Source organism: Ambystoma mexicanum, chromosome 8, assembly GCF_040938575.1.
Source record: "Ambystoma mexicanum isolate Mex_15411 chromosome 8, UKY_AmexF1_1, whole genome shotgun sequence".
NCBI classification, from domain to species: Eukaryota; Metazoa; Chordata; class Amphibia; order Caudata; family Ambystomatidae; genus Ambystoma; species Ambystoma mexicanum.
In genome coordinates this window covers 79960208-79985007 of record NC_090929.1, presented here as the reverse complement: position 1 = coordinate 79985007, position 24800 = coordinate 79960208, and the positions used below count along the sequence as shown (strand labels likewise).

Genomic DNA, 24800 nt, shown 5'->3' with positions numbered 1-24800 from the left:
CTTAGCTTCTTTTACCACTTCCTGATGTTTACCTTCCTCCTCCTTAGCATCCTCTACCAACTCATGATATTCATCTTCCTCCTCCTTAGCATCCCCTACCAACTCCTGATGTTTACCTTCCTCCTTAGCGTCCTCTACCTACTCCTAATGTTCACCTTCCTCCTCCTTAGCGTCCTCTACCTACTCCTAATGTTCACCTTCCTCCTCCTTAGCGTCCTCTACCTACTCCTAATGTTCACCTTCCTCCTCCTTAGCGTCCTCTACCAACTCTGGATATTCACCTTCCTCCTCCTTCGAGTCTTCTACCAACTCCTGATGTTCAGCCTCCTCCTCCTTAGCGTCACCTACCAACTCCTGATGTTCACCTTCCTCCTTAGCATCCTCTACCTACTCCTAATGTTCACCTTTCTCCTCCTTAGCGTCCTCTACCTACTCCTAATGTTCACCTTTCTCCTCCTTAGCGTCCTCTACCAACTCCTGATGTTCACCTTCCTCCTTAGCGTCCTCTACCTACTCCTAATGTTCACCTTTCTCCTCCTTAGCGTCCTCTACCAACTCATGATATTCACCTTCCTCCTCCTTAGCGTCGTCTACCAACTTCTGATGTTCACTTTCCCCCTCCTTAGCGTCCTCTAGCAACTCCAGATATTCACCTTTCTCCTCCTTCGCGTCCTCTACCTACTCCTGATGTTCACCTTCCTCCTCCTTAGCGTCTCCTACTTGTGGTTAAGTGGACTAATGCATCTATGTCAGCGATCCAGGTTTGACCTCATAGACACATGTTTAAATCCCATTAGGTCCACTAACCCTTTTGTCCCTCCATTGTTGAAAAGGTGAGTACCATAGGATTTGGTAAATAAACATCTGTTATCCGTGCCAGGAGGCCCCACCACGGTGACTTTGCACTTTATAAATACACCTTTTATATGATGTTAGCTTCTCCAACTGCCACCTCCTGACATCCACTCTCCTCAATTTCTCCAGCCTCTTCTTATTACTTTTACCCTCCTCCTTAATTACGCCAATCACCTCCTCATGTTGTCCATTCTCTATTTTCTCGAATCACCTACTTCTCCCCCTATGTCCTCAAACCCTACTCCTTCTCCTCTCCAGGTTCCTTTTCTTTCCCTCTTCAAGCTCCTTTCTCCCCCTCTCCAAAGTCCACACATTCTCAAAGCTCCTTCTCTCCTTCTAAGCACTTCCACATATCAACTCTCTCAAAAGTACTTCAAGCAACTCCGTCTCTAAACACCTCCACTCTCTGAATGAGAACCTGGAGTTGTATACTCCTCTCCTTGGGCTTGGCTCTCTGTGAGGCTCTGCCCTTGTGTTGAGGAATTGGTGGGGAACTGGGATTGGTTGTGCTCAATTTGTTTACTGTTGCTGACTGAGGAGCTGGGAGGATGGGCCAAACTTTAAAAGAGTCTGTCTGCCATTTTCTAATTAACTGGGAGCTTTGATAGCATGAATGCAGCAGCCTTGGAATATCTTAAACTCTTCTATCTGCCTCCTGTTATCAGGCAACTTGTGACTGCTTTTCATGGGAGTTGCTGTGCTGGTGAGGCTGTGAAAAACAATAATAAATAGGGGTCAAGCGAGCGGATAGAAAATTAAGTTCACTCAGAAGGACATCGTCCCACCAAAAGAGAAGGGAAAGATACCCCAGTCCACCCCACAGATCATCTTACATAAAACAAAGATATACAAATGCTGAATTTATTTATTTGAATTTAAATCTTTTAAAATGAGTATTAAATAGTTTAAAGCTCATGTACAAAAATGTAACATACAACTGTGTAACACGAATAAAGTGCATAATGTGATAAAGTGCTAGTTTCAAGTATTGGCTGCTGCAAGGAATAACAAGTCACAAAGAAGGAAATCACAGTAATCGTAAATGTAGATGTGCAAGTGCCAGTACGGTTGACCCAAACGAGAGAATGGGATCTCTCGGATGGGGAAACCATGGTCAACTGAACAAATCTAAACTGGAAAACCAATTCATGTACCAATGGAATTAAACCATAACAATACCAAGAGAAAAGAATTCAATTGAGGCAGTCCAATTATATAACAAACATGAAACTGTAAAAAATCATAATAAAAAAAATGAATCAAAAAAATATATGAGGCACACGCACTAAAATTAAGCCATAGGATGCTATACGTCGACTACTGGGGTGACATGCAAAAATAACAATAATAAACGATACAATAAGCATGGCACCGTTAGAAATAGTAGTTTCGATGGAAATAAACATCTAACTTAAATGCAGATGATGTCCATCTTCTTCAGGACGTGGCATTCCCGTGAACATATTCTTGGTAATTTATCTGTGTCTTTTTTGAACATACCCAGATTAGATGTTAAAAACTTTTACAATTAACAATTTGACGTTTTGAACATGTAAAAGGCAAGGATTGCGCCTGAAATAAATTGTCAGAAAAAAGGAAAGAAAAAGAACATATAATCAATAAAAAGTTAAAAACTGGTGATCTGAGAGTGTAACAAAGGGAACTTCTCCCATATCAAAAGGTTCGAACATGTCAAGTGACTTTGGGGAGAAAAAATGATTACCATAATCTGGACCCTTTGGGGCTGGTCCCGGAAGCCTGTCTAAAAGTCCAGGAAATAACAGTCCGGCCACACCAAAAACAAATCTCAAATGAATTGGATCTAAAATGCAAGATATAAATGTAAAACTTAATTGCTAAAATGGCCATACATGGTCATTAGATTTCTCCAGAATTGTAATAAAGTGAAGCAAGAGAGTCCAACAAGGTCAAACTAGCCTCGATTCCTTAAACACATGTTTAGAATAGTTAAAAGGGAAGACAGGAAATATATATACATAGGAATGCCCTAACCAAAAAATACCAATAATCTAATACATGTCTAGTAACTGAAAAGAGGCTGTGAAAAACATCATCTTTGAATCTCCCATGGTCTGTTTGTTCGTATAATTTGCAGTCCAAGTATTTAAGAGAACCACAGGTTTCTATTTATATTTAACTGAGGTTTCATCTGTCGTTGCGAGTTTCTCTATACTCCTGAGCGTTGCTGCCTTAGAGGGGCTATGCAAGCTGCTTGGGGATCAATATTGGCAAGCTTAGGTGGTATTGGCTGGTAGGGTGTTATCATCCTGCCACCTTCATGAAATCTCTGACTTATGTTTTGCGACTCTTCAAGGGCTAGTGACCAGTGTTTTCCCTGCCGTATGATGAAGGCTAAGTCGGATTAGCTAGAGGGTCTTCTGTATAGCACCTACGGATACATCGTCCTATATGCTTGTGAGGTGCCTTGCCCCTTTTGCCATCCCACTAGAAGTTACCAGAGTCACACTGGGATTTATTTCACAGTGTTTGGGCATATCCTGTGCAATAGTAGCTGATAAAGGCCAGAAAAAGCGTACATTAGCCACCGTAGTAAGTTTGTCAACATGGATATGTGTGATACTAACTTGAACGGTTTAAGCCGGGATCATGAGTCAAAAGGCGTCTGGCTCGCCCTGTGCCCGCAAGTCACCAAGACCTCTTATTCTTAAGGCATTTTACTGAGTAACAGGTTCTTGATGAGGTGGTTTTGGCTTCTAGTGAATGACGTCATACATGCCATTATGGCCGTGCCTTCCCTTCTGTATGTTCATCGGAAGTCAAAGCCTCTCCTTCTGGTTCTCAAGATCGGCTTCTAGGGAAGAATTGGCCATCCCTGCATCACCCTTGTTGAAGTTAGCCAAGGACCTTTGCTTGACATCTACATAGGCCAATTGACCAAACATCCACCTGAGCAAGTGATACAAACCTGCTGCCATTGCACACAGTCACTTCCACTTTAGGGTGAAAGTATCCATGTCATTGCAGCACTGGAAGCTTGCCTAGGAGTAGAGCTATGAGAAGAAGCTGAACAGTAAAGCACCAGATCCAGGCTCAGGAATGCAGCCTCTGAGTCAAAGGTAGGGCCGCTGATCAGGTAGTGTATGGTTAAATCATAGATAATACCAGCAACACGCAAAGCCAGAAAGCATGGCACCTGACTCAAGGATATGTAAAACCAAACGGAGGCACGGAAATTCAAGTCCGCTTTTTACAAAAAACGACCCAAAGCCAGCAAGAACATTTCCCAAATCGAAAGAAACCATTACAGGCCCACTGGGCCTCATTATGATATATTACCACTTTACCACCAGTTTCCTGCACCAGGTGAAGTGGCGCGTGTAGCTGGAGGTAAATCCTGCACTTTACCTCCATAAACCATTGGATTTACCACACCATTCAAGGTAAATTCAATGAACTCCCCATGGAGTTCTATTGACTCCAACAATGAGCCCCTAAAACTACCTTACTATCACTCATAATTCCATAGTAAATCCGTGGGACCAAGTCATGGTAACAGTAAACAAATGTTGGCCCACTGTAATGTGGAACTCTGAAGTACATTTTTTGCAGTCACACACCATCAGTGTGGCCCATCTCAACCACCCTTCATCCCATAGCCTGGGAGTCTGACATTGGGATCCTATTGCCTGACAGATCGACTATAGAGAACATTAGAATTTAAGTGTACAGATTGAGTCTAGCACTGGAAATCCTGTGTCCATGGAGATTTCAGATGGAAGCTGCCAATGGACATTGCGTGTTTATGAAGAGTGTAGATGGAATCTGCCCCTGGGAATCCTTTGGCTCTGGTGATTGCAGATGGAGTCTGACATTGGGAATCATGTAGACTGGCAGATGAATCAAGTCTAGTGCCCATGCAGATTGTACATGAATATGGCAATGGGAATTCTGTGCCCATGGAGATTGTAGATGGAACCTGGCATTGGGAATCCTTTCACTAAGGACATTGCAGGATGTTATGTGGCATTTGAAATCCTGTAGATTGGGTGATGGAAGATGAAATCTGGCACTGGGAATCCCAGGGACTGGAGATGGGCAAAGGAGTCTAGCATTAAGAAGCCTGAACCCTGGGATATTTTGGAGGGAATCCAGATTTGGTAATCCAGTGGTGTGGGCGATTGAAGATGGAGTCTGGCATTGGGGATTTACCTGTCCTAATAGACACAACAGAGGAAATCTGGTAATCAGAATGATGTGGCCAGGGAGATTGAAGAGGAAAATCTGTTATTGGGAATCCTGTCTCCATGGACATTGCAGAAGGATTCTGGCATGGGTAATCATGTGGACTAGGTAATAGATGGAGGAGTCTGGCATTAAGAATCTTGTGCCCCGGGGACTCTGTGGATTGAGAGATTGAAACTGGAGTCTGGTGCTGGGAATCCTTTGGCATGGCAGATTGACGATGGAGTCTGGCATTAAGAATCTTGTGCCCCGGGGACTCTGTGGGTTGAGAGATTGAAACTGGAGTCTGGTGCTGGGAATCCTTTGGCATGGCAGATTGACGATGGAGTCTGGCATTAAGAATCATGTGCCCGGAAGGATGTTGCCTTAAGAGACTGAAGATGAATTCTAGCACTGCGAATTATGTGGCTTGGAGGATGGAGGATTGGGTCGGGCACTGGAAAACATATGTCCATGGAGACTGCCATTGGAGACTTGCTTTGTGAGTCCAGTGACTTGTGAGTGTGAACATGGACCTGGCCTTGGGATTGCTCATTGGGATTAAGCAGGCAGTCGAAAAGACGGATGCATATTTTAAATTGTTAGGTTTTTATACTAGTCCGAATAGCTTGATAAATTAGTTAGATTGGTAAATTCTCTAAATTATATCCATCCCAGTGCCCTGTATGTACCTCAGCGCCACACGTTGTACCACACGTTGTAGGCTCTTGCCAATTACTGTTTTGTCCCATTTAACCCGTTTCAAGGTTTTATTTTAGGGAGTCGTTCTGTAAAGTGACAGCACTTCTGGTACTTACACTATGGCTTTAGTGACTGTGCTCTTGTGTAGAGTCCACCAGAGAATTCAGCCTTGCACTACTTTAAATCCCCCAAATGGCATGAATCCACTGTTCATTTAGTCTATCTGGATAGCTATGTATATGTATTTATATTTAACCCACAGATATGCATCCAATACTCCAATTTAACAATAAGAATACCTTCCTTATTATGTTTCAACTATTCATTCCTCATTCAATTCTAATCACAGTCCGTTCTCATCCTAGCCAACTCGTGTTTCGTGCCTTCCTAGGCTCTTTCTCAAGGCTTGCTTGACTGTTAAATGGAGACGCCTTCAGATTTAGGCTTTTTTTTTAAAATTATAGTTAAGAAATCATACACAACCAATTGCTTTTTATAAGCTACTTGTAATAGGCTGAAAATATGTAGGCATCAGCCCGAAAGGCTATACATCTTCTGAAAGGCTCTTTTTCACATATGTTAAGTCCTTTTAAAAGTAACTCTAGGAAATAAGATGATTCATAAAAGATTCATTTAAAAAGCTAAATCATAATTTAAGATACACTCAGAGTGGCAACAATTCATCAATCCGTCATTGGGAGGTCACTTATGGGCTTACATCAATCAAGTAGAATATTCAATTGTATGAGCTTTAGCAGACCGATGCTCAAGCATCACTCAGCTAATGGTATTTGCAATATCAATATTATCACTACTTACATTAATAACAATATAACGAGCAAAGTGCGATATAGTGAGTTGCTACCTAACTACACCCAGGGAATGGTAACATCTATTATAGAGTCCTCAGAGGGAACACGTCAGTATATTCTTAAGGACACCCCCTACTCTTTTAAGGAGTATTAGTGATTCAGGGTCAGGGAGAGCATGGGGAATGGGGGAGACAACAGAAGAAACAGAATGCATCGATTAATAAAGGTGGCACGAATCATTCAATGAGGATATGTTATACCCCCTTTCCCTGTATGCTTGAGTGAATGAGGTCACTGAGAGCTTGTTGAGTGTGTGGTTAGAATGTGTACGTGTGAAGCTGGTTCAACGCCAGGCAGTTGGAAAATGTAAGCCTAGGTGGTGGGTGCCAGTGGGGGACCTTGGCGGCTTTCATCATTACAGCAATATACCCCTGGTAATCAATAGTGGCCCCCTTATTCAGGGGATTCAATAGGGGACGAGCAGACCACTGAGAGCGCACACAAAACATGGGGCAAGAGGACAAGCAAGAGGAGGAATCTGGACAGACCAAGAACAACAACAAACTGTCACTACATGTGCTCATTAGAAACATAGTGTATGATATTACATGCCAAGAAAGACATGGCATTATAGTGGGAAAAAAGAATAGACAGAATGTGAAAGATGTGTATACTAATATTACTGAAGTGGACAATCTTCAGCAACACAGACTGAAGGCTTTAAAGGATGTGTATGCATTTCGCCTTCTCTAGTCATTCTTAACCATTGTGCCAGCAAATGCACCGTCTCCATTGGGAGGCAGGACCCCACCAAAGGGCCCGGTCTGTAAGTATCTTTGACCCAGTGGAGGGGATCCAGCTGTGTTTCATTCCAGCAGGATGGTGCTGAATAAGTGGTTCTGCCAGATCTAATGAGACAAGGGTTTGCACTGCGACAGAAAGCACTTGACAGCAATGGCTCTCATAAGATCCACCAGGCCATAGACATGGGCATCGCCACTGATATGATATGATATGATATGGTATTTGTAACGCGCCTATACACAAGTGTTTCAAGGCGCGACGAGGCAGGGAGGGGGGTACAAGGGGAGACAGAAAACGATCCTACTAGGCCAGGTGTCATTCAGATCGCGCAAGTGCAGGGGTAGGGGAGGGGAAAAGTGCACGGGGAAGGGGAGGGGGGGAAGTGCAGTACAAGGTAAGAGGCGTACGTAATAAATAAATAAATAGGGCCAGCTGGTGGCAAGTGTGAGGTAAGTGCAGAACAAATGCTGGGGGAGGGGGGGCTGTAGGGATACAGAGACAGACCCGCAGTGCAAAGGGGTTCCAGGGCATCAGTGCAAGTGGGGTATTGCCCCCAGAAGAACATTGGTGAGAGAGAAAAATACAGACTGTGCACGTCCAATATCGATTCGGGGTTGTTCAAAATTAGGTTCCGAAAGTCAGGAGAAGACATGGAATAAAAATGTTGATGTGCTGCGTAATCTGATGAGAGGAACAGCTGGTTTCATCTGCCTTTATTGAATCTAACTAGCCTAAGTGCTGTAGTCTGTGCCCTCTGCAAAGCCAACTAAAGAGCTTAGGTTTAGTTGGTTGATACCGAGGTTCTCTGCAATTTAACACAAACACTCTGCCCTATCAAGTGGTCAATTTCGCTACCACCTTTAATTTCCAATTTATTTTGTTATCCTTTATTGTATCTTGTTTAAGACTATACATTTAAAAAAAAGAATTGATCTTTTTACAAAAATAAGAAGCTTCAAGCTCTTTTGGTGGACATATTAGAACAGTGATTAAAGCGAGATCAGGAGTTAAGATGTTTGGATACCCCATGATTTGAAACTTGCGATCCTTCAAGTTAAATCTGGCCTGAGCTCGGCAAATGAGGCACAGTGCCAAGCCATCGCAGACCCCAGCCAAGGCACTGCTGCCTGCAACCATTTGCAATGTAGAATTATACCTTGAAGAAAACTCACTTTGGCTTCTCCCTTGTCTCGCAGGAATTTTACAAGAAGAAGGAGAAGCGGATGATCGGCAGGTCCGACTTCCTCCAGGAAACGTTTGACGAGTGTGCTGAAGTGCTGGTGCTAAAAATGCTGTCCTACCAGGGTCAAGGGGATGAATACCACAACGCCTGCCTGCACGGTAAGATTAGCCTAGTGACAACACCGGCACTGACATGGTACCCCTATATGCCCACTGTACGGTAAGATTAGCCTAGTGACAACACTGGCACTGACATAGTACCCCTATATGCCCACTGTACGTTAAGATTAGCCTAGTGACAACACCGGCACTGACATAGTGCCCCTATATGCCCACTGTACGGTAAGATTAGCCTAGTGACAACACCGGCACTGACATAGTGCCCCTATATGCCCACTGTACGGTAAGATTAGCCTAGTGACAACACCGGCACTGACATAGTACCCCTATATGCCCACTGTACGTTAAGATTAGCCTAGTGACAACACCGGCGCTGACATAGTACCCCTATATGCCCACTGTACGGTAAGATTAGCCTAGTGACAACACCGGCACTGACATAGTACCCCTATATGCCCACTGTACGTTAAGATTAGCCTAGTGACAACACCGGCGCTGACATAGTACCCCTATATGCCCACTGTACGGTCAGATTAGCCTAGTGCATTGACGTGGTACCTCTCCATGCCCACGTGCATGGTAAAATGCACCCGGTGACTGCACCTTCTTTCATGCAGCCCAGTGACTGCACCTTCATTGATGTAGTACGCCTTCCGGCCCACATGCATGGTCACCTAAGCCTGTGACAGCACCTGCATTGACATGGTACCCGTATATGCCCAGGTGTACGGTACGATTAACCTTGTGACAACATCTGCATTGACATGGTACCTCTCCATGCCCACGTGCATGGTAAGATGCACCCGGTGACTGCACCTTCTTTGATGCAGGCCAGTAACTGCACCTTCTTTGATGCAGGCCAGTAACTGCACCTTCTTTGATGCAGGCCAGTGACTGCACCTTCTTTGATGCATGACGGTGACTGCACCTTCTTCGATGCATGACGGTGACTGCACCTTCTTTGATGTAGAACGCCTTCCTGCCCACATGCATGACAACCCAAACCTGTGACAGCACCTGCATTGACCTGGTGCCCACTTTATGCCTGATTGCATGGTAAGATGTGCCTGGTAATTGCACCTTCATTGACGTGGTATGCCTCCCTGCCCACATGCATGGTGAGATGGGTCTATGATAGCACCGACCTTGTCCTGGCACCTTGGGCGCTGCTGTTGAGATCATTCATTGTTAGTCTCCCACTGTGTTCTTTCTATCCCTACCTCACCTGCAGAATAGACTGCTCAGCGTTTCAACGTAGGCTTTTTAGAGTTCTAAGCTGGTGCTGCACAGGCCACATTTGGTGCCACCTTTCGCAGGGTTACAAATGAAAGAAGGCATGGGAGTTAGAGGTATACCAGGCTTTCTTACAGTGCTTGCATAGCGAGCGCACACCACTATTAAAGGCACTCTGGAGATTTGTACAGCATTCGCACAGTGACACAGTGTAATGCGGAACAATGGTTTCACTATGGAGACCTTCATGGAGAACACCTAGGGATCCCATACACTCACTCCATATTCTCTGTACTTGGGGTCGGACTGGACCACATAATTGTCTTGGGCACCAATGAAAAAGTGGCCCAGAGTTGCAAATGGCTATTCGTTCCTTTTGTGACACTGTTTGAATAGTAAAGAGAGGGGAGTTTTTTGATAAAGTGTGATGCAAATTGTGCATTTTAAAGAATATTTATTCAGCAACACTGGGCCAAACCGCTAACCGCAGAGTGAATTAACTCCTCAAACTGGCCCACATTGGCCAACAAAAATGTCCCACTTTGACCCAAAAAACGGGCTCACACCAGCATTTTGTGTTTTTGGTTCGGCCAAGGACCTAATGCCATACAAGCCAGTACTGGCACAATAAGGAGCCCAAGGGCAGTGTAAGGGAAAGAAGGAAGTACTAAAGCAAACACAGGTGCACCAATCATAGCCCCTTACTTATGAACTTTGTGAGGCAAGCATGGTATCAAGAGAGACGCAGACTCAGAAGTGTTCATTTCAAAACCTTTATTTACTAAGGTTCCTGGGTTGGTTTAATGCCTGACTCGCCCTAACTGTAAAGGGATGGTTCCCTTTACTGATGTTTTTAAAGGTCGTCGATGTCTAATAGTCCACAATATGCTTGCCCTCACTCTTTACAAAAATGTGATAGGAAGCCTTCAAAAAGGAAAAGTTGTGGTTGAACAGAACATTTGAAACCAAGGTTGGTTTCAGGTGGTCTTCTCACCAGGTGTAGTTTGGTCAATGTCACAAAAAATGAGTTAAATCGAAAAGGGCTGTTCGTAAGAATTTCTCCACATTCCGTGCAATATTCTCAAATGCCTTAGTGTGCCTGGCGTTCTTGAGGTTCCCTTCCCCACGCTTCAACTTGTTCACATTCCAAACACCACAAAAGAAATGAAACAGTTCTTTTTAAGTTTCTCAGGGTTCCCTTACCCGAGCTTCAATCCTTTCAACACTACAAAACAATACGTTTCTAACTTGGTTAGGCCTCTCAGGTTCCCTTCCCCAAGCTTAGGCCCCGTTTTGTACCTTTCATACACACCTCTCTTGTGGGGCACAATCAGAGACTTTCAATACTGCCTGGTTCTTTGCTCCACCTAGGTGTGACTACTCTGATCTTTAACCCCCGCTCTTGATTCCTTGCTCTTATTTTTAAACCCTTCACCGTCAGGTGCTTCCTGCACCCCTTCTTATTTCCCTTGGCTGCTTGCTTGTGCACACTTGCACCTTCCATTTGCTATTTCTTTTGTTCCACAGTGCACTCTTGAACTTTCCTTTACTTCTTTCTTATTGTGCCTCTTGCGCACCTCACATCCTTTTGTTTCACTGTGCACTCTTGCACTTGTCAGTTTCTTTCTCATGCTTCCTGTACGCTTAATACACGGTCATCTCTTTACCGTGCCCGCTTTGCACTTCTCTTCATCGTGCACACTTTGAACTCTTCACATGCCTTTCTTTTGTTTTTTCTTTTCTATTTCTCCTCAAATGTGTATTTCATATGCTTTCTGTCCTTCGCGCACTTTCCGCTCCATCCCGCTTTAAAGTGGTGTCTTTCTCCGGCTCTGTGTCAGTCCAACGCACGCTCCCATGTCTGTCTGTCTCTCTCTCTCTCTCTCTCTCACACACGCACACGCGCACATTCACACACACTCTCACACACACTCTCACACACACAATTGCGTTGACAAGCGGTTCCTCTGGATGCACAGGGTTGAAGTCGGGGTCTCACCACCTGCCCCTGAGAAGCCCTTGGGCCTGGCACACGTCCCAAGAGAACAAGCATTTTCCCAAACACCACCAACAGGATACAGGCTGCTTTACTCCGGCTCCTTGGAGGCATGGCTCCCTAGTCACGCTGCAGCCCCTCACAAACAAAGGGCCAGCGTCTCGGCACGCCCTTATCCTCCAGGCTTTTACTCCTGCTGCTTTCTGCTCCTTGACTTCTCAGGTCCTGACAGCATCCCCAGCTTGCTCTCTTTGGTTTTAAAAAAAAAAAAAAGCCCAAACCTTTTTATAGTTGAAAAAACCGTGAAGTAGAGTCAGGTGTAAGTAGTCATTATTAAATGCCTGACTCTATTAGTGGGACAGATTGAGATCTTTCTACGGTAGGTTTCCCTTACTTTTCCCATGTCATTTCTATGGGTAATCTTTACTGCTCCCAGTTGCCTCTTCCTCGTCTCAGTACCGGTTGGAAATGGGATGGGGATGATGGAAGGGTTTAGGAGGATAGATCTATTTACCACTCTTCTATCAGGGAATTGACAATGGACACAGGGAAATCCTGTAGCCTGATTTTGCCTCAAGGGGATGGTTGCCCCCTTCCATATTCCTGATGGTTGATTATACAAACATGAGTTTTTATGGTGTTCCCTGTGATTTAAATTGGTTGAGGATGAATGGATATTAACTTCAGACTCCTGGCTTTGTTTTAGTTGGTTTTTCTTCCTTCCCCACCTCGGGCAGTTGACTCTTTCCTTCCCCCTTGGGTCATTGATGATGGGATTGGAATTAGGGAAAGTGAAACTTGAATTGGGAGTTTTTTTGGAGGTTAGACATGAGTGGGGGTAATAAGTCATCAAGAGGAGGTTGGTTCAAGAGAGGCAATATGTTGGTGGTAGTCATCTGGAGGGGGTTAGGTTAAAAGAGAAGGATTTTGGTTTGAGCGAGTAGGGGGTTGGTTGGAAGTGTTAGAAGGGAATCGGTTTGAGACATCAAGTGGGGACTCAAGGAGACCCAGAGAAGAGCCAATGAGAAGAAAAATGCAGGAAACCCAAGAGCCTCACCTGCAACTACAAGGAAATCCACCTAGGGAAAAGGGAGACAGTGTACTAGGTCCCCTTTAAACCCTGACATTGTGCTGTCCCACGGGTTCACCTGCTAGGACCTTAAGGCACAAGAAGATTTGTTTTCCTGATTTATGTTATTGTGTCACAAGTGTTGTTTTTGCCACCCTACATTTTATTCTCAAACATAAATACATTTAGTTTGACTTGCATTTCCTTCTTGATCTCTGACATGTACTATTGATCCCTGACATATACATGGCACAGTCTTCTGGGACAATGTGGGTCCATTTAATGAGTCAGTGCACTGTTCTGCTCATACTCCTATGCAGTGCTACTTGTGAGAAATCTGATGGTGTCTCCCTTGCTAGACCCCGGGGATCTGTCATTGAGGTGACCAGGACACGGCATCGCTATTGGATCCAGTTCCTGGGGGTGGACCAGTGAGGGAGTGTCACCTGGATGGGGGGTGCTCAGGGAGTGGAAGTGGGACACCGATGGGTGAGACCCGGTATCCCCCTTCTTTCAACACCTTTTACCCATCCTGTTACATAGGACATTCAAAACAACTGCCCCCGCCCCCTTTCCCGACACGAACACTTTCGCACGACACAGCAGAGAACGAACTAACACCAGAGCCGTTTACCTGACATGTCCCAATGCAATGGTCAGGCAAAGTCAGGAAATTTATCTGAATCACACACACCTGACTGCGTTTTACCTTCCCCACGGGGGATAAAAGGTGGAGCAAGAGAGCACAGTATGAGCAAGGCAAACAGCCCGACGAGACAGCTATCCGGACCCAGCAGTTGAAGAGGAGGAGAAAGGCGGCAAAGATCGAGAGGCTGGTGAGGAACGACACAACCTTGCCATTTTTGACAAAACACTGCGAACCCTGCGCTGAAAGAGACTTAAAACCAAGGACAATAGCCCAAGTGTGCTGCAACAGATGTCAACTGTACATGGAGCGTATCAACGCTGATAAACCGGAGCAAGGGATACTCCTGCTTCCGTGGTACCGGCCTTGACTCCAGTAAAGAGGAACGCAAAGTGTTTCATCACAGCTGGTGAGTCGAGGGGAGAGCCGATAAGAACAGGGCTGTGGTGAATGAAAGTCACAAAGTGGCGAAGTTTAAAAGAACTGTAACATTTGTGAATGGGAGACCAGCTGCAAAAGCGGAACGGTACCACGTGGGTGCAGCGCTGAGAAACCCTGGTCATTCCCCATCTGATTGAAACTACAGATACCAGAAGGCCGTAGGAGAGCCGCCAAGATAGGTCAAAGTGGTCATACATGAGGTCAAGAAAAATTCCTGTACAGTCAAAAGCCTTTGACCTAAGAACTGTGAGAAAGCAAGGGAAGTGAATCCTGCAAACATTTGTGATTGTGAAGTTGGCCAGAGTGAACCCAGAAGAGGAATGCGACGAGAAGGGGGCAAGTCTAAAGTCCCAAGAAACAGTGTGTTGACAAGAGTGAACCCGACAGAGGGATGTCCACTGGAACTGTTTAAAAAGACGTTAAGATTTGTGAATGAAGGAAAAGCCACAGTGAACCCGGTGGACGGAGGCTGAAAGTAAAGAGGGGTCTCTGCCCAGAAGAGGGGGACCCAAGGATGAAGCCATCACCGAGAAACAGGTAAAACAGAACTTTGTGTTTGTTTGTTCATTTTTCTTTGTTGGTAAACCTATCAGGCCCTCGGGACCAGGAAACCAACCACCGCAGGCCGTGATAATGCAAGGAACAGTCTTAGGATCCAAGCCCAGAAGAGGCAGATCCAAGGGGTGAAAAGCAATCACCTACCACCAGGAGAAACGGGGGTCAGCGCCCGGAAGATGGAGATCCAGAGGTGAAGAATCCTCACCCTAAGTAGGAAACAAACTTTCATTTTGTTAAAGGAACTTTTGTTTAGTTATTTGAACAGGTCAGGCCCTCAAAGGCAAGAGACTTTCAAGGGAAATGAGACTTGGCCATCGAGCTCCTGATAAACTGGAACAGAACTGTCGACTCGTGCTGAGGAAGCTCGAGTGAGTGCTGTGCCTCAAGATCCCATCCTACCCTGTGCTCAAAACGTGGGGGAAGGGAGACCCAAGCTACCGCATCCTGACATATTTGCGAACACCTCTTTCCTTTCTTGAGAACTATACCACACCCTTTTTGTATTAGTTGTAAGGTTTGTCAATAGGTTTCTTAGTATAGGCCCTTTTTATTTGACACAACACCACAAGGAAAGGACTGCCTTATTTTTCATTTGATGGTCGACTCTTGCTCCCATCTTAGATTTAGGTTTAGATTGGGGGTTTTGCCAACCTGCATACAGTTTAATAAACACCCTTGAACTGTAATCACTTGTGTCTGTCTTTACTGCTGCCACCAGGGGTTCCTTACATACTAGAGCATTGTACTTTAAAATGCACCGTTTTCCACAAAGATTTCCAAAAGGTATGACCCAGGTACTACTGTAACTGCTTGTCATGAGTTGTGATTCATGAATGTGCGTCACTTTTTGGTTGGTGCTCGTTGGCACCCTTGCAGCAATTTCTCTTAGTTAGTGTTTCCGTGTTGGATGAAGGTTTCGCATTCATGTGATGGTCGTCGCATTGCTTGTTTGCAAATCAAGGTACTCCAGGACAGTGTTCTCTGTTGTGCTTGGCAGTGCATCCACTCCTGTAACCCAGATCCTGATCCAGTGCAGTTTCAGTTCTTGCAAGTTGTGAGTTTTAGCTCTTTCCTCTGGCAGCAGTTGTGGGATCATCATCAGGATGTTAACTGGGTTTTGTGTGTTGGAATCTTGTGTCCCTTGATGTCACCCCTCTTCCTCCATCTTTCCTCAGAGTTCCGGGAACAGCTGGAAGAGTGCGAGAAGCTGCTTGCCCAAGTGCCTCCCCTAATCATTGGTGGTCTTCGGAAGCAGCACCAGGACAAACTGTGGAAATCCATTGGGGATATCCAAGCAAGCTTCTCTGAGCATATGCAAGAGTGGGATGCCACCAAGGTAGGCTTGAAAGAAGTGCTTGGTTTATAGTAACCTCCTCTCTTCTACAGTCTGGGGCACTAGTAAATGTGTAGGTCGTATTGTATTTGTTGTATTTTATTGGTGATAGAAGGAGCTGCCTTGAAATGCAAGTCAGAAGGATGTCAGTAGCATCCCATTGCTGCGTGCTTGACAATTTGAAGAAATGTTGAGTATGGGGAACATTAACCAGTTAGCACTCAGCATCAACACGTACATGTGTGAATTTGAGGGTGAAGTCGGAACTGATATATGATATGCTATGAAATATGATATGAAATGTATAACGCACCCATACACAAGTGTTTCAAGGCGTGACTAAACGCCCAAGAATGGATGGAGGGACAATGGGAGACTGAACCCAAGAATGGATGGAAGGACAACAAGGGACTGAACCAACCCAGGACTGAGTGGGTGGGAAAGGGTATAGGGAGCTCAAAGCCAACCCAGGAGCAGATAGAGGGTAGTGGGGTAAGAGGAACTGAGAACCAACCCAGGCGTCCATGGTAAGGTAGTAAGGGGTAGAAGAGCCGTAACCTGCCCAAGAGTGGATGGGGTGTTTCATAACCATCAGAGGAGCGGATCAGGAGGGTGTCATAAGTAAGGCTTCTCAGAACCAACCCAGGAGGATTTTTGGGTCTTTGTACAGTGCCGAACATGCAGAAGTAGACCTGCTTCACAGTGCTTTGTAGGGGAGAGGTGGAGGGTTACAACAGGAAAGCGGAGTGGTGAGGTGAGTGAAGGTTGGTAAAGGACAGGGTAAGCCATTCACAGTAGAGGAAGGTAGGGTGTGTAGATTCTCTGGAAACAGAGGCTGAGGGCTGCCACTGAAAATAGATTGAGGAATTCAAGTGTAGAAGGGATTAGAGCAGTAGGTGCATTCTGAGCTGCTGATGTGTAGCAAGTGCATAGAAACAGGAGGCTCATCGCCACGAGTCAGTTAGTGAGACATGGTCCATGATGTACAGGGACTGTGGAGCAAGTGCTGCACGGGGGCTTCAGTCTTGTGGGACTGAGCAGTTGGGGACACAGTGTGGGAGGAGGACGAGCTCAGCCACCTGTTTGTGAGTCTCTAAGATGGGCACTGTGATGCTGGAAATGCATCGGAGGGAAAGGGCCTCTGTATCCTTGTCCTTTACTGCTTTTTATCGTGTGTTCTGTCGTGTGTTCCGCGCAGGAGTTCATGTGGGACTCCTGGCGGTGCAGCTCTCTCTTTTGGTTTGGTGTACAGACCCATGGGATACCCTCATGGCACCCATGGGTGGGGGTACAACCCTGTGCCCCTAGTGTATGTTTTTGGGCACCTGTGTGTGGCACCCAGAGTAGGGTATGAGCTGGTGGCAGCTCCATGCTGAATTTGACAGGTGCCCTGAGTATCCTCCATTTTGAGACATACAGGCCCTGCCATTGGAATCAGTTGATTCCTGATAGGAAACAAGATGCCCCCTGTGGCCTCTTGCTTTCTATTGCCTATTACCTTGTTTTCCCAAAGTCTTGGGAAGCCCTCACTCTGTCTCTTCCCCCTGACTGGCTGTTGGGTGGAAGTTCCATATATGGTGTTGTTGTGACATCCAGGCCAGACTGGCTGGAGCCTTCCCAGTGACTGTATGTTGTGGGTACACCCTCTGGGTGGGACCTGGGTGAATGGAGTGTGTGACGAACACGCATTCTGTGTTGTGGGTGTCTAGTATCTGGTGTTTGACGCAATGACTTAGACAGCCCTGCCCGAAACTGGTATGAATGCAGTGTGGAGTGTTGAATGGCTGGATACTTGTCCCAATACACATAACATGTTGTGAGTGTCTGGAGAGAAGTGAATGGCCTGAATGCACTACGCACCTGATTGGCTGTCTGCCTGCATGAATGCCCTTCTGACTGATTGGTTGCCTGAGTGTGACCCAGCAGAATGAATGGGAGATGAACTAGTATATCTGGGGACCTCTCACTGCTAGAATTCGTGTTCAGAAGCTGAAGAGTAACTGGAGTGAAACTGAAGCTTGACCTTGAAGCCCTGCTGGAAGAGAAGAATTGCTGTTGCTCTCCTTCATCAATCTGAAAGCTGTTGTGTCTCCAAGGACTGACCCAGAGAGGACCTGGTAAGGCGCCCTCTGCCCGAGCTACGAGGGACCATCGTGCGCCAGCTGATCTTTGCCAAAGCTCCCTGGTAGACAGACCTATGACAGGCTGCTGACCGGAGACGGGGACTGTCGTGGAATCCCAAAGAGAAGCGCCCGGACTGTTGTCCACCTCTGTCGACGACCGCCGTCGCCGACTGGTGCCACCGTGCTCCCGTTAGCCTAAGAACTTCATTTGAGCCAAGGACGCTCTCGTCTGCATCGCCACCCGCTTTATCCCACTGGAGAAGGCCCGACCGTCGACGCGCCGAGGAGCATCCGCCGGTGGATTTCCTGCCACCTAAAGACCACAGAGATGCCGATGACTCTACGCCCTTGCTGGGCCACCGTTATTCATCATCTCTTTGCGGTCCAGAACTACCGTCACCGAGGTGCCCCGCATGCCTCTTCGTTGCAGGACGCCAACGCTCCGTCGTTAGCGAGTACCGCTAGGAACAAAGCTGCCACTTCACCGCCGTAGTTCACCCTGTTCTCCGTCGGACGTTCGACCCGTGACTCCTGCCTTAAAGGGAGGGCCCTCAAGAAGGGCCATCGATTCCCCGACGACTAATGCTACAATTCCAGGTACATTGGGGCTGTAGAACTATTGTAGAGGGAAATAAGACTCGTAGAACAATATATGGACTGGGCTTGTGATACATCTTTGCTTTACAGGTTGCCCAGGTGGGGGATCTCTACACAGAATTGTGCCTAGTTGGTAAAGGCCAGTATTCTGCGATTTGTTCAACCATCTTACTTTCCTTCCCCTCTCTACTGCTGGTTTCCTCTTTATTGATCTGTGTGACATTTTGACAGTGTAGTTGATGCAATTTAATGAGATCTGATCATGATTCTGGTACCACGTTAGAACTGTATATATTTACCATTATTGATTTTCTGAGCTCAAAGTGAGTTATTGTGATAGTGCACATAACATTGAATATTAATTATATAAAGCCTGTGTTTTAACTAATACAGTGTGTGGACATTCTTTTGTGGGGGCTTGGGGACTACACTGTACTTAAGAACCAGCCTGCATCACCTCCTGAGAAGCTAGGCCTTGATTGCTCGACCATAGCTAACGAATAGAGAATCTTGGCCGGGGTCCTCTGTGGCTCTCCTCTACCATATAGAGAGCAGAAGTACAGACACCCCCTCCAGTCTTTACAGGCACTGTCACAGATGGGCCCGGATTGAGGTCTCAGTGCTCAATAGCCCTTTAATAGTAATAACATGTACTATCCCGGGGTAAAACCCATTCTAGGAGACCAGTGCTGAAACCAACAGTAGTCTATGTTCTCTCATGAGCACCGTTCGTACAGTTGTACTGAGTAGAAAAACGCAGCCATGATTAATAATAGAATGAGGCACACTACGAGAGGCCACAATTGGATGAAAGATTTAGAAAAGCCAGAAGAATGTGTGGCTGGTATGTTGATCTCTGCTCCGGACATAGGCACACCCAGTGATGTAGACTTTATTACACAAGGTGGGGCAGAATTGCCTGAGAACCAACATTAGTTACTTGAGTGCTAGGTCCCAGCTCATTACGTATGATGGAGGGATCCGTCGCAGGCGGAGACTGTTTTCACATGGATAGGCAAAAAGGAATTTATGTAATATATGATATGACATGACATTTATAACACGCCTATCCACAAGTATTTCAAGTTGCGACAAGACCAGGAGGGGGCACAAGGGGAGGACAAAACAACAATCTTACTAGACCTTGTGTCATGCAGATCGTGCAAGTGCGGGGAAGAGAGAGGGGAGAAGTGCTGGGGGGAATGGGAGAAGCACAGGTGCATAAAAGTGAGAGCAGCTCCCTGGCTCATGAACGCAGGTAACTAATAAGTGCCACCAGCAGGTGGCTCATAAGTGCAGAGACAGGGACTGTAGGGTAACAGGTGCAGACCCCAAATGCTGGGGGAGCCTGGAGGAAGGGCGAGGGCAACTGGACAAGCAGGAGTGTGGGCCCGAGTTCAGAGGGTAGAGAGGTGACCAGTGTGTGGAGCAGTCAGGGACATCAGCAGAGGGGAGGAGGAGAGAAAGCTGAAGCAAAAAGGAAGGTCTTGAGTTGCTTGCAGAACCGGAGGGGGTTCTGCTCAAGTTTGAGAGTGGCAGCGAGGCTGTTCCAGCGGGAGGCCCCAGCTGAGGACATAGATCTACCCTCCACTCTCTACTTGGAGAAGCTTCTGACCCTCTGAGATTTGGAGGTAGATGAGCGAAGAGCTCGAGAATGAAGATATTTAGGAATAGAAGGTTGGAGGTAGAGAGGTCCCAGGCCCCAGAAAGCCTTGTGGATGGTGCAAAGGGTCTCAAACTTGATCCTTGCAGCCACAGGGAGCCAGTGGTGCAATTTTAGAGCTGGAGAGATATGATCCCTGGGCTTGAGGTCCAAGGACAAGTCTCACAGTCCTGTTTTGGATAGGTTGTATAGGTCGAAGAGTAGAGGCAGATTTAGAAAGCATTTGTTCTCTCGCCTAGAGAGACGGTGAGCTTCGGGGGGGGGGGGAGTGAGAAACGAATACTACCTCTGAGGAGGTGCAGCTGATAATTTGACTTCTTAGAAATGTCGGAGATGTGAGGAGAGAAGGAGAAGGTGGAGTCGAAGATGACACCAAGGTTCTTAGCCTCACAGCAAGGAGAAGGAAGAGGGCCCAGAGTGGGCAGCCAGAGAGATAGTGGAAAGTAGGGAGCTGGTGTCCCTACTGGCATTAAGGCAGATATCAATGGTGGCACACCACTCCTGAAATGCGGCCAGACAGTCTGGTATGAGAGAAGGAGCAGAGGTGTCTGAGGGAAGCCTGAAAGAGAACCGAGTGTCATCCGCATAACACTGAAAGTTGGAGCAGAAAGAAGCGATACAGTGGGCAAGAGGTGCCACAGTGGTTGAAAAGCCAGGGAGAAAGGCTAGACGCCTGGGGATCATCCCAAGTAGAGAGAGAGAATGGACCCCAGTTGAACCTGGGAGGGTCGGTTAGTGAGAACGGAGGTCAACCAGGCCGGTCAATTTCATGCATAATGTGGTATTGTTAATCGTATTAATCCTCTCAAGGTCTGAGGAAATTCTGTTTGGAAGTGTGCTGTTTTAATGTAATTAAATGTATCTTACTTTTTATGTATGATGCAACCCCAGGGGATCTTCTTATTGGGACACCGATACTCTGCTGGTTTTCCTGTCCATTTCTTTATTTCTGTATTGAAGGAAAAGTGGACTCTTTTGTTGCTCTCATGGTTATTGCATTGGATTTACTGGGTGAATTTCACACTAGAATAGCAGTGAGGGGATGTAAGTACTGGCCGGTAGTAGGACGGTAGCAGGAGGGTGTGTTAGGATATGGTATTAGGATCTGCCTTCCCTTGCTAGGACCTGTCCTTCCCTCTTGCTTCCTAGTGTGTCCCTGTCCCCCATGGCGTCTATGTGTGAGGTCATCAGTGGAATGTTTGTATGAGTGCTGGAATGTTTGGGTGTGCTTGAGATCCTGAGTGTTCCACCTGAGGCAGTTACCATGATGTAGCCCGGGTGGTGGGAGCCATTCCTGAGCTTCCTTCCTATCTCCATGATTAATGTACCTGATGTCACCTGATCTTGAAGACTAAAAATAAAGGATCTTACATGACCTACCTGCTGCCTACAGTGTACCTTAAAATCATATCAGGGTGCTCCAGGGATTTGAATGTCGGAGGGAGAAAGCAGCTCCTGTAAGGGGTATACCAGAGTAGTGAGAGGGCCGAAGCTGCTCAGGGTTACTGAATGAGTGATAGGGCTGAAATTCCGGCTACGATGAAGGGCCACTGAGCATCGGGGAAGAGGGACAAAGGTGGGGGTAACTAGGCTGCGGTTGGGGGCCTTATGAACATGTGATGAAGCCATTGATCTCTAAACGGGTTCATTTGAGTAGACCAAAAAAAGAGTTAGTCCCCCTAGCATTGCCCAAGTTGAAGAAAGTTCCACAAAAGTCTTGCTTCCCCAAGTTCATGAAAGTTCCACAAACGTCTTGAGATTACCTTTCCCTGGTACAAAGTCATACAGTTCCACACAATCCTTTTGTGTCCCCTTCCTCAAGTTCAAAGCAACACAGTTCAAACAAAAAAGGTCTTGAGGTCCTGTCCTCAAGACCGCCTGTGTAGTTCATTAGGTCTCAGAGTTCCCTTCCAAGACTTCAAAGTATCAACAAGTGTTTTTCAGTCTTCAAAAGTTCAATTTAATTCTAGGTCAACCTGACCCTCCTTCTGGTTTGTGTCACTAGCTCACTTGCACTGCTCCTTCTTGACTTGTTTCACAATGTATTGGGCTTTCACAAGGCAGGGCTCTCCGGTCTAGGCGCAGTTATCAGACCACACAGTCCACCCATCACAGGTCACGCAACCAGGCTCTTCAGCCCACACAGGTTTCTTCTGCATTTGACCCTGTGTGCAGATTCACGTTCATTTAGTTGCTCTTTGTCGACCATTTGACTTTTGCCGCACTGCATCCATTCATAAGATTCACTTTGTGGTGGTCTTCTTCATGACCCACTTTTCTGTTGCGCTCTTTCACACTTGCTCTTTTTCCCATAGGATTCTTTTATGTGGGCAATTTCCCTTTTTGACTTTCATTAGCGATTTGCTTTGTCCGTAAAGTTATATTTCAGCTCAGTATTCAATATGTTTAATTTCCGGTTTTTAGTCAGTTCAGTATTCAATATGCATAGTTTATTTGAAGTTTTCATTCGGCTCAGTATTCAATAAACATCTTGGTTTAAAGATTTCATTCACACAGAGCTTCTTTATTTATGTGCAGCCTGCCCCAGAGTGCCCCGGAGAGCCCCGGCTTTTGAGTGGCTTTCCCCGCTCCAGTGGCTCTTGCAGCTTCCTGGCTGCTTCTCAGACGAGCACTCCGATCTCTGCAAGCCTCGCTTGCACGCCGGTTGGAATCCTGTATATGCCGGCAACTTTGTTGCTTCTGGGTGGACGTGGACGGCGTCCTCTCTCTGTCCTTGCAGCTCCAACAGTTAGATCTCTGACACAGAGGCTCCCACACCTGTGGTAGCCCAACTGCCCAACTCGCCTTTGGCTTCACGGGTCGTCTGGGATGGAGTCTGGCAGCCTGACCCCTCCTCAGGTCCCACCACGGCTGCCTCCTTACGGAAAGTGTCCCCTGGTTTCTCCCACACAGGCCTCCTAGCTGCTCTGTTTGCTTGACGGGTTGCATGTGTGGATTCCTAAGTGGGTTTGCCTGACCAACATTAAAGGGACATGCCTGTCCTTTCAAGTACTCTGCAGGCATCTTCCTTGTCCCAGTACCAACTTGGTGAAATTAAGTTTGAGTGTTAATTATTATTAGGAAGGTTAGGTTTGTCTTTAATAGGGAACGGGGGATACCATATCTTGCCTGTGGGCACCCCACTCCCAATCCCCAACGACCCTCCACCCAGGTGATCCTCCCTCGCATCTCTATCCCCAGGGTCAGGATCCAAAAGCAATGGCTTTTCCCTGGCCACCTGGTGAGAGGATCCAGGGGCAGTAGGAGTGAGGATAACCTTAGGTTTCTCACAATACTCGCATACAGATTCATGAACAGCGAAACAGAAAGCAACCCAAATACTCAATTCATGGTAATGTGTGGTGTCCAGAACTTCAATTGATGACAACCGGAGTGTCCACATCTCTGACTTTAGTGCTGGCCTTCTCACTAGTGGCCTTATGCTGCCAGTCTCCTCTCACCGTCATGCCTTGTTCTGCTAGCCAAACCTCGACAGAATTTGCAGGCTTCCTTCTCATGCTGACCTGTAAGGCCCAGGTTTGGAGCAGCTTGCTGGCAAAGAATGCTGGTGAAAACACCACATTCTTCTCCAAATCAAATCCCCTCACACCTGAGCAGGAGTTGGCTCTGGGGCTTCCTCTGAAAGTGAAACTGTAAGTTGTGGAATTTGGACTGGCAGGAGTCGGTGTCTCTTACTGGCCTGCATTTCAGCTGCTCTAAAAGCAAACAAGCCTAGTTTATCAGGCTCTCTTTTGGGGGAAATTTGTTTTTCAGCGTTAAAATGTTTGGTGTAAAAGCCCCTATCCCTGAGAGGTGGGAATATTCAAAAGTCTGCAAATCTTTAAAAGTGGAGCTAAGTAAATTATTCTTACTACTCAACTGTCAACTTCTTTTCTCTTAAATAACTAAACGACATTGCTTGTCCCCAATCCTGAGACATACCTATGGAATTTGTTTTACATACATCTTTTAATGGCCTGTTACACCATAGTAACTTCCATATCTATGACAGCGTATCCTGTTCCATTGTTACATGTATAATTGTGTAACAATTGACCAGAGGAAACGTGTGGACTGTATATCCTGAAGGCCTCTCTAATTCCTCCCAGTGGACAAGGAGCTAATCAAGACTTGGTCTACCTGGAAATGCGTCAGTAATTGGAGGCACGGTAATGTTCTCTCCCTTATCTACTGAATTTGTGGTAGTGTAGCACAAGTCTGTTTATGAGGTGTCCCACAGTCAAAGCAGGGCTATTTTCTAAAGTAAATACTAACTTGCTTGCTCCATCACACCCCATGTTATATCTCCCTACGTTGCCTGTTTAGCTGGACTGATGGTACATCTGGAGGGCCGAAGGTTGCAGAACCCTGGCCATGGTTGATTCTCAGCTGGTCTAATCCTGGGGTGTTTCGGACACATGCTCATTGAAAATGATCGCCAGTGCTCTCTTTTGTACTCACTA

The 24800-nt window shown here is 46.3% G+C and overlaps 1 protein-coding gene across 1 annotated transcript in view; it reads left to right on the top strand.

Annotated features, from left to right (window-relative positions):
• Positions 1–24800, top strand: part of CCDC180 (coiled-coil domain containing 180) — a 728974-nt gene that overhangs the window by 583930 nt on the left and 120244 nt on the right. The window contains exons 31-32 of the mRNA XM_069609330.1: positions 8573–8717; positions 15797–15957. Coding sequence (XP_069465431.1) covers positions 8573–8717; positions 15797–15957 — 306 coding nt within the window. The remainder of the gene's footprint in view (positions 1–8572; positions 8718–15796; positions 15958–24800) is intronic.